General features: G+C 36.9%; 2 protein-coding genes across 2 annotated transcripts in view; one reads left to right on the forward strand and one right to left on the reverse strand.

Moving 5' to 3' along the window:
- Positions 1-3759: 3759 nt before the first annotated feature.
- On the reverse strand, positions 3760-9740 carry LOC116308827 (uncharacterized). The gene is made up of 8 exons (XM_031719333.2): positions 9613-9740; positions 8607-8756; positions 8054-8137; positions 7303-7366; positions 6701-6735; positions 6165-6291; positions 4993-5136; positions 3760-4594 (listed from the first exon to the last, which is right to left on the reverse strand). Exons 1-8 carry the CDS (start codon positions 9735-9737, stop codon positions 4514-4516), a joined length of 810 nt encoding a protein of 269 aa, XP_031575193.1. The 5' UTR covers positions 9738-9740; the 3' UTR covers positions 3760-4513.
- A 274-nt stretch (positions 9741-10014) lies between these two features.
- The window catches only part of LOC116308829 (cytosolic carboxypeptidase 2), a 34657-nt gene continuing 30452 nt past the window's right edge, over positions 10015-14219 (forward strand). Inside the window, exons 1-7 of the mRNA XM_089026514.1 lie at positions 10015-10131; positions 10332-10614; positions 10835-10902; positions 11624-11694; positions 12331-12413; positions 13001-13089; positions 13986-14116. Of these exons, the coding sequence (XP_088882640.1) occupies positions 10506-10614; positions 10835-10902; positions 11624-11694; positions 12331-12413; positions 13001-13089; positions 13986-14116 (551 nt within the window). The 5' untranslated portion in view covers positions 10015-10131; positions 10332-10505. The remainder of the gene's footprint in view (positions 10132-10331; positions 10615-10834; positions 10903-11623; positions 11695-12330; positions 12414-13000; positions 13090-13985; positions 14117-14219) is intronic.

Below are 14219 nucleotides of genomic sequence, written 5' to 3' on the forward strand. Positions count from 1 at the left end.
AAAGTCGCACGATCTTCTCGTACAATTTGGAATAAATAGACACTCGTAATGTTTTGAAAGTTCTTTAATTGCACTCGCCTAAAGGCTCGTGCAATTACAAGAACTTTCAAAACATTACTCGTGTCTATTAATTTCCAAATTGTACTCGAGATCGTGCGATTTCCTATACTAATTATAACATAGCTATTATTTTATTATTAATTATTACCATTTTATTTTATTATAATTATCCATTTCTTTATTAATTATCATTTCTTAAATTAATTATCAATTTTATTATTAATTATCAATTATATATATTATGTACAATAATTATGGGGGTTTAGTATTAGAAGTCAAACCTTTGAATGATCCATTTAGCATATTCCAGGAATGGATAGATATCGACTACATGTTCACAAGTCAAGTTACATCTAAAGAGGTGAGTACAATACGTGCCAAACCGTTTACGTAGTTAATCATTTTACAGTGAAGAGACACAGGTTTCGAAAATACATTTCTTTATCCAACGCTATTTATCACAGAATGACTCAATTTTATCGTTGTCGTGGTTGCTTTTTTGGCTAAATTTATTAAGTCTCACGGGTAAATACGGAATATTAATAATGATATTAATGTTTATTTTTGTTTTTCTGTCGCAAGTTAATAAAAATGGTAGGTCCACACAGCACAGCCACAGAACTTGAACTGAGAATAAAGAGAAGCATTACTCATGTAAGTTCATACTCTTCATGCTTCTATTCTTTTCTATCAACTTGTAGATAATTAAGTTATTAATCACATTAATGATTGATAACCAATCATGTTTGATATTTTGAAAATGTAGCATCTGTAGGAAATTTGTTCGAGATTTTGATTTAACGAGAGTCTATATCTTGTTGCAGGGGGGACCATGGCCACGCCCTTGGATTGTCAACCAAGCACCTACACTTTTATTCTTCTATTTATTCATCTACACTTTTATTCACATCGTAAGTATATATTCCTGTTAAATATCCCCGATATAACTGATATTTTATCGAACATTTGTCCGATTTCTATTTCAAGACCATTTTTTTATTATCTCGTTTCAGGGGGAACAATGAACTACACCGCGCCCTTCGAGTATCAATCAAGCTCTATTGGGTCTGCATTTCTATCACATAGTAAGTATATATTCCTGTTAAATATCCTGATTCAACCGTATTATATTTAACATTTCTATTTTACGACGGCTTTTGTTTTATCTTCTTGCAGGGGAATCCTGAACCACACCGCGCCCTTCGAGAATCAATCAAGCTCTATTGGGTCTGAATTTCCATCACATCGTAAGTATCATGTATTTCTGTTAAATATCCCGATATAATCGTATTTTTATTCAACATTTCTATTTTATGACGGCTTTTGTTTTATCTTCTTGCAGGGGAATCCTGAACCACACCACGACCTTCGAGTATCAACCAAGCTCTTCGGTATCTGTACTTCTATTTACGCTGTAAGTCGATGTTACAATGTGATCTGTCACTCTGCACTATGCAGATGACTGTCAATCTCGCGTTCCGATTGGTTGGGAGTGCGTGCGTTATAAGAGTACATAACAAGCGCGCACACTTTCTATTTCGTTATTCGCATCCAAAATAACAGCATAAAGAAATAAAAAAAAAAGGGGTTGCGCTGCTTTGTGCGGTCATTAAACCTATGCGCTAAGCTTCGTGCTTCACCTAATAACGCGTTTTCTGTCAATCTTTTCCTGCTTTATAACTTCACCTCGCAGGTGCACGCGTTTTCAATTTCTTCAAAAACTGTACATTTGTAAGACAGTTGTATGATTTCATTTTACGTTATCTTTGATTACAGGAGAATCCTGCACCAACATCCTTGGACAAGAGCTTGTTCGTAACTTATGCTTACTTCGCTTGGATAAGGTAAGTTTGCTTTTAAATGATATTCAAAAATAAAAAATAATATTTAGGGTAGAGTAGAACGACGGTAATCGTAACATTTTTTATTTGTACGTTTACAGTTTTTCACCTCCTCTACTCCTCTACTTTTCAACCGTCGACTAGCTTTCAGCACCTCCTTCTAGTGGGTCATATTCTGGACACTGTCGTCATGCCTTCCTTGCTTCAGAAGAAACGATTAAGAGAGCTTCACAAGTGGTATATACGTACAGAAACTACGGTTCATCGTTTGGTCCAAGTGTTGAGCACAACGAAACAAGTTATACGGTAAAGGGTCATCAAGTCTCACAGGTTGTAAATGGTCCAAAAACCGTAAGTCATAAGTGTTGTGTTGTTGTTAAGGTAACTGATTTGGCCTTTAATTTGATTTGGCTTTGATTAGCTCCGATTATCCGATCTTTTTCGTTTCGATTTGATTTCGTTCGGCCTTTTGATTCTTTCTTGATTTCGCGTGTTTTCTTTCGACGTTCTTTGGGAATATCTTCTGTATCGACTTCATATAAGGATAGCTAGGAATTTGGGTCTTTTTTAGGAATTTCGGTCTTTTTAGGAATTTCGACTCGGTCTGTCTGTAGCCTATTTGAGTTTTTTCATTACTGAAGTCCTTCGGATGCTTCAGCTAGTTTTTTCAATAGGAATATTTTTTGGTTTAATTCGGCTTCGGTAGCATGATTTGTTTCTGGGTTTAGACAGTTTAGAATGGTTGTAATCAGGCAGTTCTTAGATCCCCCTGGCTTGGTTAATGCTTTGCTACTTCAGTTCGCTGGGTTTTTAAGGGTTATGGTCTTAGACAGGCACACGGTTACAAATAAAGATGAAATAAAGAAATAAAATAAAGTTGCGCGCGCGACGAATGTGTATGCGCCTTCGAGTGTGTGTGTCGGCTAGTTGTGGAGTAACCCCTACCTTGCCGCTGTTAGTTGGTACCGCTAGTATTAGCTAATGGTGATGATCCCCTGAAAACTTAGTGTTTGGTTCCTTAAGGCAGTCTATATGACCTTGCCTGTAAATTCTAAGGCTTGTGATTTGTCGGCTTCACAACACCCCAATTGGACACCCCTCTGTTGGTTTATACAGAGTGGGAAAATCCGCTACGAAGAACGGTAGCCTCCACGTGGCGTAGCGGGGAAGTAATTGCCATGGAAACCAGTGAGCTTGCATTCGATTGGCTGTTGAATTTTTATTGAAATTTGATCTTGAGAAAGCAACTTAATTCAAATTTTTCAAAGTGAAAAACTCTAGAATATGAATATATTTTGGTCAACATGTTTGAAAAATTCAAGGGTGCACACTGGGTTATATTCATGGTTGTTATTACAAATAACCGTTCAGAATTCATTCTACCTTATTACCTCCATTCCCGTCAACCCAACTTGATACAACCCAACTCTTATTTACTCACGTGATGCCGAGCCAGTTTTATGGGTGGACGAAATGACCAGATACCCTCACTCCTTATTTTGCAATCCTTGTATACACTTATTCCAATAAAGTTAGTCACCAAAAACCTAGAAAGCTGAGATCACTGAGCATCATGGGAAACTTTTCATATCAAAAAAGCATATATATGCAAAGCTTTTTTAATACAAACTGCAGCTCAATGATGCTCAGAAGAGGTGAGACTGTAACCGGTAAAAGATTCGCAAGTCCATGAACAGTTATCAAGCGGTTGAACGTGTAAAAAGAATCTACCCATAATCCTTGTCGGCCTCAGCTTTATAGCTTTTCAGGTGACTAACTTTATTGAAAATAGTGTATAGACCATGTAGTGAATGGATAATCATCCTATCCCTCCCTCCCTAATAAGTAATAGTCTCGCTTAGCATCAATAGAACAATATTCTTTTATTATAAAGAACTCTTTGTAATTGGTGGAAAAATTAACCATGTGAGCACCTGTATGTACAGTCAACGACTGTTTGCACTTTCAAATATTATTGCCTTTTTGAGTTTCTAAACATGGTGCACTGTGGTCTAGCTTGGTTACATCTTTTCTTCATCAGGGGGGTGGGGGGTGGGGGGTTGGGTTGTCATTGGCACTGTTAAACAGTTGTATAATACACAGTAATCTGTTGGTGATGACAGTGAAATTATATTAAATCATAAACAAAATTCGATTGTGATCCTTCTGTCAACCAGCAATAGACCTCTTCAGCTCTGACGTAATGTTTTCCCATTTCAGACCACATGTCATTCCCTAGAGTATCATTTCTTTGTTTAAGGTTTGCACTCGGTTGCACATGAGAAAACACATGAATATGGATACAGCTCAAACAAAGAATCTTATTCTCAAGGGAATGACACATCGTCTGAAATGGGAAAACATTACCCCAAGCCGAAGAGGTCTATTGACCCTTCTCAAAAGTCTGTTGGAACCCAAAAGAAATCACACCTTTTCTCAATAGCATTTGTGTCGTTTCTTCAGTATTTTCATGTTAGTCTCTCATCCAAGACAATTTTAAGAAGGGTTTATTTCAACCTTACAGGGGGAGGGGTGGGGAGTGGATTCAACCGCTTATCAATCAGAACAACTGTCTTAATGATAAAGGTGATATTTCATGAGCTCTTCATCCATCACCACCAACGATAATGAGCAAAAGCTCTGTTAGCATCAGCGGTCTTGTGTAAATCTTGTTTTTTTCTAATTGCAGCACCCTAGATAGAAGTGGAAAAATGGAAAAAATTTAGAAATATGTAACAATATTCGCTGAAGGAAAAGTGATTACTGGTGGATATTAACTGAGCCCAAGAGTCTTCGAGTGGCTAGGTAAATATTCCACCAAAATATCACTGAGCCTGAGGGGAATAATTGTTATATAAATATCAGAGAAAAGTCAAAATTCAGGGAAAAAAAACCTTTTAGTATTCCTTCCAATCTGGAAAACTTTGGAAAGCCTCATAATCACTACTCCAGCGGTGATTATCATCTCAGAATCACCAGTTACTCGAACAATCACAACTGGAGAAACTCTGTATTCGAGTCTTAAATTATACTAAAACTTATTAAAGTGTAGAATATTTCATGATTTTCAAATAACCATTATTAATTTTACCTCGTTATTGTATGCATCTAAAAGTTCCTTGGCCAGTTTTTCTGACATACGGTCATTTTTTGACCCTGTTTTCTTTCTTGCAGCATCTATTATCCATTGTATTGCAAAGAACTGTCGACGCACTGGTCTAAGGGGTGAAGGAACCTGAAAGACGAGAACGAAAAAGACAAATCCTTTAACAGATTATTCACTTTAGCATAATGATTTGAATCAGACCTCTTCAGTTTGGGCCCAATTTTTTTTATATTTCAGATCATGCTTCATTTCCTAGAGTATCATTTCTTTGTTTAATGGTTATGTATGAGAAGACAAATTAATATGGATACAACTCAAACAAAAAATATCTATATCAGGGCTCAAAATAGGCAAAAAATGTAGCCTGCCATAGTTTCAGGAGCATGGTAAAAGGAGGTCATTCTAGTAACTTTTGCACGTCATTTTAGTATTCATTTGGCAGTGCAATGTTATTTTCTCCTGTCTAACCTGAAATTTGGCCTGTTATCTGGTCATTGGCAGGCTGCTATTTCGAACCCTGCTATATGAAATTTATTGATGCTACTGTAGGACAGTACAGTAAATTAAGAAATTATTTATCATTTGTCATTTGCAGAAAGGAGCCCATGCTCTTTGGGATACCAGTCAGATGCTCTAATTACTACTGAGCTACAAGAAAGACTCATAATGAGTGGTCATTTACTGGGTTCATTATGACCTATGGCCTGCATACTGCTAGGTTCAATATGTCCAGCTACAGTTTAAAATCCTTCCAAGTATCTTATTCTCAAGAGAATGACGCATGCATGGGCGGATACAGGATATTAAAAGGGTACCATTAAAAAGAGGGGTGGATAATTTTTAAAAAGTTCTTTTGAGCCTTCTTTTTGCAGTACAAACAAAAAAAAAATGAAAACATTATAACAAAAATTATGGTGTACTGCATACTTGTGAATGCAGCTAAATTTTGACTCTCGACATATTTTGTAATTTGATGCTATCATATTCTTCTATTTTCCTAAAAATATTCACATTTACTCTAACAAGGGAGGGTGGAAATCCACCCAATCCACACCACCCCCCCCCCCCCCCCCCCCCTGTATCTGCCACTGACATGCTCTGGTTAACATCATGTCCAAGCTTAAAGGGTCTATTTCAGACCAGTCTGGCTATATTACCTGATGTACTTTCCCAGCTCTTCTTAGTGGAATACATCCAACAATAGGCTTGACATTTTCAATTGCCTGATGAAAAACAGCCACTGGATCAGTTACCACTGAATCTGGGTCACTGGATTTTCTCTGGCTGTAAAAATAATAAAAATACATCAATAAACTAAAGAAGTTACCTAACAATGGGTTTGTGCAAAATGTCCTAGAATCAATAAATAGATGTTATTTACCACCCAGGGGATCTGGTAAGGCAACAACTGTGCCCAAGGTCTTGAATATAGGGACCAAGACTGCTAGGGCGAGGTTTCTTTTTAAAGCCAAGGCTACACTTTTTCCCTATCTGGACCATCTTTGGGAAAGCAATTGTTTTGCTTTTAATTTTCCTGTTTAGCAATCTGTTATCCCAGGATACTTGACCACAGTCACAGATAGAAAATACTGCCTGTCTGGATTACTTACTGGAGATGTGTGAGCATGGGGTATTCATGTATTAAATACTGTACAGTTTACACATATAAACAAGCAGTAACAGTTCTACTTACACCCGAAGTTGATTTCTCTTTATTATTTCCAATGCCTACAAAATTAAAAACAGAAATTACAAATCACATTTTATGGCAAGGCAGCACGGACCCCCAGCTCTCACGGTGAGCCATGCAGACGTCTAGCTCTGCAGAATAGAGGGTTTGTACCATCATGTGCCGGTGCCCATAATACAGCTTGGGCTGCCTGTGGCTAGATGGCAGAACAATAAAATTCCCTTTACTTTTGGAAATTGAATTCTTTCTTACATCGTAAAATGATTGTATGGTTCCTCAAGGGTGGATCCAGCCAAAATTTTAGGGGGAGGGGGGTGCTAATTGAGTTTCTTCCATCAATGCAATGGAAAACAATAAAAAAAAAGCATCTAATTCTTCAGTTTTGCTTTGTTTTGTTTTTTCTGCTGAAGGGGGGCTGAAGCCCCCCTTTGCCCCCTGGATCTGCCCTTGTTCTTGCCATCTAACAAGGCTGCCATCAAGTGGTGGTGCAAAGCCTCTATTGGCTGCAACAGCATCCTTCAACAGGGTGTCAGTAAATGTGGGTGGCCAATGCGCTCATTACCATGTACCAAAAAAAACCCACAGTATTACGGAACTGTATTTACCTGGTCAAAGATTCTCTGTGAAGTTGATTTCTTACCATCCCACATCATGCAGTTCACAAATTTACTAAAAACAACCAAAATCATTGAATCGACAGGAATTCACCATTTTCCATACATTGTTTCACTGGTCAAACACAAAGCATTCAGTCAAGGTTCCAAGGCTCAAATTTGAATAATCCTTTGAAAGTACTTGGCGCCTCACTTGAGTGCTTTGTGTTTGACCAGTGAACCAATGTATGGAAAATGGTGAATAAAAGGAATAGCTGGTCAGTCACTGGTCATGATATATTAATGACAATCTAAATTACTTTTAGCTTGTTCATTACCCCAATAGAACTTTAATTCGTGGTGTGACAATGTTTTCCCAATTCAGTGTGACAAACCTCTGGGGGAATGAAGAGCTTTGTTTTGAAACTCGTCGGGATATCATCGTTATTCCTTTCGTATCCTTTGGGATACTCATGAATTTTTCGAAGAGTAAAAATGAAAGAAAATGAATCCCCTGGAGGTTTCCTCACGCTGAATTGGGAAAACATTGTCACGCCACGAATAAGGTCTATTCTGACTCAACAAAGATTTCACCAGGCAAGTTCTAATTTTAGTTCGACAATGTCAGGTAATATGTACATAACAAATTCTCGTTTCGTGTGATACTGGAATCACAAGACCAATAAAGCTAGGGTTCGGTGAACCTATGATTCCCAAAGACAGATACAGTATCACAAAAAAGTGATGACAAATTCAAGCTTACCTGGCTAGCTGATCATCAAAGGCTGACTGTGACTGGTTAATATCAGCAGCTGTCGGCATTTGAAATGTGTCATCTTCCTCGGTACTAATTCATAGAATAACAATAATCAGAGGTTTCAATTGAAGGTACCCAACAGAGGTTGGTCAGCTTTTTCACAATCAAATGGAAATCACTTATACTTATTTTGATAAAGTTAGTCACCAAAAACCTAGAAAGCTGTGATCGCTGAGAATCATATGGGGAATGCTTTATATTCAACGAGTAAAGCTTTTGACACAAACTGCAGCAGTTGAGGATGCTCAGAGGAGGTTAACTTGTAACTGGTAGAAGATCTCAAGTCCATCAACAGTTATCAAGCGGTTGAAACATGTAAAATGTATCTATCCATAATCCTTGTCGGTCTCAGCTTTGTAGCTTTTCGGGTGACTAACTTTATTGAAAAAAGCGTATATTAATCTAGTACAGAACTACCTACTTTAAAAACTGTTTCCTCTGAATAATACCAATAACAATGAAAAAATATAGCATGATAAACAAATCTAAAAAGACATACACAATCCTCATTAGCCTTGACTTCAAAGTCATTGGATTTTCATCATTATTTTGTAGATCTAGATTATTTGTAGCTGGAGGGTTCTGTATTTCTGGTTCAGAATCTTGATTCTTGCTGACAGGCTTGGTTGATAAACTTGATAAATGAGCACTGTGGGAATATCAATGAGAATATATTACAAACTAATAAAATTATATGAGAGTTTGAGGAGTGGAGTGGTTGTGCTGACACCAGAGATCCCTTCCCCCCTCCCCCCCCCCACTCCCCCTCTGTCAGAAATACATCTTCATTGCAATACATGTTTTGATGCTTTGATATCTTTACATGTAACTGCCCTGATCGATCAAGATGCCATAAGATTCACTGGTACCAACTTGACAGATATCCTTGCAATGAATAAGTTAATGTAAGATATACCTTTAGAAATAATTTCATTAAGAAAACAACAGAGAACTAGACAGATAATAACACACAATGACAGACAGATCATGACAGACAGATAGTGACAGACAGAAAGATACTGACATAGAGGTAGAAAGGTAGACAGATAGGAAAATAAACTGACTGACCAATAGATAGATAGACAGACAGCAAACAATTAATCCGTGAAACACTACTAAATAGTACAAAATAGCGCTAATTAAACAATAGAAAACAATGGAATTTGCATGAAATTGTGCTATTAAGGATTACTAAAGTTTCACGGTTATATTGTTTGCATTCTACGATTAGACTGACATACATTTAAACGAAAGGGACGGACAGACAGACAGTAGGCATATATATTAATAATACAGCTTGTGTCTCCTATAAATCGCTGTACAATGTTAGTACAATGTTACATTGTTTTTATTCCTTTATCCTCTCTCTCGTTAAAACTCATAAATCATAGAATTACAGATTGCGACGTAACACTTGCACACGTGTGTGTGAGAGTTGTCCAAAAAAATCCAATCAAAATAGCAAAACATTATCAAAATAAGATAAAAACGGGTCAAAAAAATACCTCGATAAGATAGCAGGAAACTGTCTTGTTGCATTTGAGTGACATTTCTTGAATAAAAAGCCAAGGAATGGTCTGTGCGAGCGAAGACTCGTAGACCACAAAAATTTCGCCATCTTGGCCGCCATCTTGCTTATATAACAATACTACTCTTCCCCCGGTAAGTACCATTTTGTACTCGAAATTGTCCCCCACCCCGAAAGGATATATCTTGTCATTGTCCTCTTTTTCCCGACGAATTTTGTATATATTCTTTTTTACATTTAAGAAATGGATGTCAAGGATAATAAGAATTAGTATTCCTAAAGGTATACCGCAGTATAGTCATGTTTTTTCTCAGAAATATTTTCAGAAATATTTTCTTTTTTTTGAGAAAAGACTCACGTCCACGAAGACTGGGCCCCACTACAACGAACCGCGTGAAAACCGAAAACTGCACAAAATGTTGTTAAATTTTTCCCCTTTTTTTCAAAAACTACGCTTCAAAATTACAAGGATATAACTCAGTAGTATTTATTACAGGTAAGTGAAGGTGCTGTGATGTGATGTTGTTGTTTTATGACTTGTTTTTAAGTGACTGTTGTTTTGTTTTGATTGGTTGTTGTTAGCATCCGTTGTCAAAGACGGCTATTCAATTATCTGGCTTTATATGATTTTTATGACTTTAACGACTTTATATTCAATTAAAATCCTTACTGATACTTAAATTGATTAAAATAAAGGTTATTCTAGAGGAAATGGCTAAATCAATGACGATCAAGTGTATATAACAGAAGTACTTAGCTTACAATGGGCGCTAAGTGTTGTTGTCAACAATCCAGTTCAAAAAGATTCAAAGAGTTTGAAGTATTGGAATGAAGATATTTGAAGCTAGAATGCGAAGAAGAGCAAGCTAAATGAAAGATAAAGTGTTAGAGGAGTCTTCGGACAGCGATAATGGAACAAATGGGAAGATAAAGGCGGTCAAATCGCCTCCTAGACGATTGAAATCTGTTGACATTACAGGTTTGTGATAATCAGTTTGTCATACAGTTTGTCGTACAATAAACTGAAGTTTAAATTGTGCTGTAGTAGAAAGTAAGATGCGGTAACAACATTCGTTGCTTTTGCTAATAAAGGAAATTACCTAGCAGTTCCTTCAGTCAATCAAACAGTCAGTCAATCAGTTAATAAACTACTTAAGCATAAAATAGTTATAACATAATTTCATTAATAATGATTTCAGATTATAAAGTGTTTGAAGAAGAAAAGCGCACCACCCAACTGGTATACAGCTACAAAGGAGGAAAAAGGGTGATTATCCGTCCACTATACTTTTAAAAGGCATATTTAAGGGTGGTACCAGGGTATTCACCCCTTCCTACCCCCTCTCTGTCTAATACACATGTATGTTTTTTTAATGGTTGGACCCACCCCTATCATGCAGAATCTTGGATAATCCCATACTAATATAATCATGTCAGCCCTACATAGACTGAAGAAAATTGATATACTCATGGGGACCATTCTTTTTTTATCATGGAGGAGGGTAGGGTTGGGAATCACTTTCTAACCAATTCCAGAAATCTGACCCTCCCTCTCCCTATTTACATTAAAAAATGCCCCTCTTGTTGTCCATTCTTTTCATTGTAAAAGTGTTGTGCAACTCTGATTTTTTTGTGCCAGCCCCCCTTTCTTGAGCTAGATTTGTTTTAGGCCCCGTCCACATGTATCCGGAAATTTTTGTATCCGCAAATTACTTTTTGCAGATACAAAAATGTTTGCGTCCACACGCAGTGTATTCGAATCATTTTCACCGTCCACATGTATCCGTTTTCGTAAATTTCCGGATACGGACACAAAAATTTGCGGCCACTTGTGGACGCAACCTGTATCTGCAAAAAAAAAATTTGCAGATACAAAAATTTCCGGATACGTGTGGACGGGGCCTTAATGACCCCCCCTCAAATCCTACAGCCTCCCCTCCCCTCCCCAGTAAAAAAATGATGAATGGTAAAAAAATCTTTTATTTCAGGTACCCAAGTTAAGGGAACCTCGTAATTTGTTTGCATTTAATGAAGAAAAGGGCCTTCAACCTCCAAGATGGTATGTTTTACAACTAAAACCCTTTAGGCCAGGTTTAGATTTGTCTGTAGTAAACAGAACCTTATCAATAAATTGGGCTAAAATTATTGAAAGAAAGCCTTCCAAGGTATATTATATTTCGTAGCCCACATAAAATATCATAGTGTCTGATGATGATGATGATAGTAATATGGTAACAGAGGAATGAAATGGCCCACAATATGATGGTAGTGACTGATGTTGAGGATAGTGATGATGATGATTGTAGTGATGATGATGATGGTTATGATGGTGATAGTGATGACAATGATAATGGGATGGTGATGATGGTGATGATGTTAGAGGTGTAGATGATGGTAGCGGTGATGATAGTGATGATGATGGGATGATTGTAGTGATGATTGTGGTGATGATGATGATTGCAGTGATGATGGTGGTAGGTTATGATATGATGATGATGGTGATGACAATGATTACATAATGGGATGGTGACGATGGTGATGATGTTAGTGTAGATAATGGTGGTGTTGATGATACTAAGTGATGATGATGGGATAATGATGATACAGTAATAAGGGTGTTGTCAATGGTGATGGTCATGATGATAATAATGTTAATAATAAATTCCATATATTATTGTGTATGATTTTTTAACAGGCCATCAGAGATGAGAGTCATAAGCACGAGACCAAGGTTTATTGATTATGCACCCAAAAACCCTGAACCATTTTGGAAACAAGGTAGACATGTTATACATGTATTTTGTAAACTAAAAAAGCAAAAGTATTGCAACCCCTGAAACGTCTATGGATAATACATTTATTATTTCAAGTTTGCACACTATCAAAGATAATATTAATAATGATGGTGGTGATGATGATGATGAAGATGATAATAAACTTTAGTAAAAATATGCAGGTGATTATAGAAAATCTTTTGCGCTGATTGGTCAAGAAACTCACACTATCACACGATAATCACCTCGAGCGAAAATCCAAAATGGCGGCCTTTGTTGCTGTTACCGGAAAAAATGCCTTTTATCTCTTTTTTTTTCTTTTTTTGAAAGAATCACCTGTGTATTTATACTAAAACAATTATTTGCCTCAGGCTCAGTGATTATTGGGGAATAATATTAATGAATAATATTCCCCGATAATCACTTCGCTTTCGGTGAATAATTGTTATTTATTAGACACAGAAAACCTTTCAGCTGTAACACTGATTGACAAAGATGCTGAGGATTAGCAGAATGTTATTGGCCAATCAGAAATGAAAAAGTAATGTATAATAAATTATCATGAAGTTTAAAATCTGTTTCTGATCCTAGACAAAGTGGACGTTGGTATCACTCTAAGGAAGACAGCAGATGAAGCGGGAGAGTTAGTATATGATAATCCACAACCAGCAGATAAGTATGTAAGTATTACAAACCGCACAAACAGCCTGCACAATAAGCTATCATTGGCTTAAGGCAGTACTGGAGGCTGTTGTGACCCCTAATTGTTTTACATAATCAGAGTCAGTAATTATTCAAACCTCAGTAATGACTAAGTTTCAATTTGGTGCTATTAGCATTTAGTGAGATGTTCAGATCTGAATTATTATAACCAAGTAATTTTGAGTGCAAAAACTGTAGTCTGTGACACTATGAACTTCATGGCAGAAGCACAATGAGGACTGGACGGGATTTCAAGTCCAAGCAATTAGTTCCAGTCCGAGGCGAAGTCCGAAATTGGAGGCTTTGAAATGACTTCTACTCATGATTGTAAGCTGCACGGCTGCTACTTGCACCTAAAAATAATACGCAGCCCGTAAAGTCCTCCACTGGTCATGATTGTGAAGCGCATTGAAAACAAGTAAAAATGCGCTATGTAAGAACCCATTATTATTATTATTATCATTTTCATGCTCATTATTATTCAACTTGGAGTAACTGGAACAAAATTAATTCAGTCCTGGGACTGAAATAATTTTGTTCCAGTTACTACTTACAGACTGAATTCAGTCCTTTCACATGACTTTACCAGGTTTCAAGTAACATCATGTGGCCCAAAAATAGCCCATTGATTGGCTGGCTTCCTCATGAATTATTAATGAGTATGAGAAACCTCATTCTCATTTACATTCTAATCAGCTTTTAAACATTGATTTCCTCAATGAAACTCACTCAAAGCTCAAGAATTTAAGCAGAACAGGAAATTATACTCCTTGACTTTCGATGAGCAATGGCCTTCCAAAGTTGTAAATGTGGGTAAAGATTGGTCGCTGATGTATTGTGTATTACACATAATGTTATTGTTTGAAATTCATAGTTTACAAAGTCCAAAGTTGGGGGTCGTACAGTATCCAGTGATCCATTCTATAAGCTCCAGTCTCCTGAGGATGACACACTGCTGTTTGAGTCAAAGTTTGAAAGTGGAAACCTGAAGAGGGCCATCAAAGTGTAAGTTTAAAACTCTGCATGAGAGACATAATCTCTTTTATCTTCCCTGATTTTGATTGACCCAAACAATGTATTTTACCTGCTCCTTCTTGATGCTTTCCCC

This window comes from Actinia tenebrosa, unplaced genomic scaffold (assembly GCF_029948245.1).
Source record: "Actinia tenebrosa isolate PJP-AT-01 unplaced genomic scaffold, QUT_ActTen_1.0 PGA_scaffold10__47_contigs__length_13832649, whole genome shotgun sequence".
Classification (NCBI taxonomy): Eukaryota; Metazoa; Cnidaria; class Anthozoa; order Actiniaria; family Actiniidae; genus Actinia; species Actinia tenebrosa.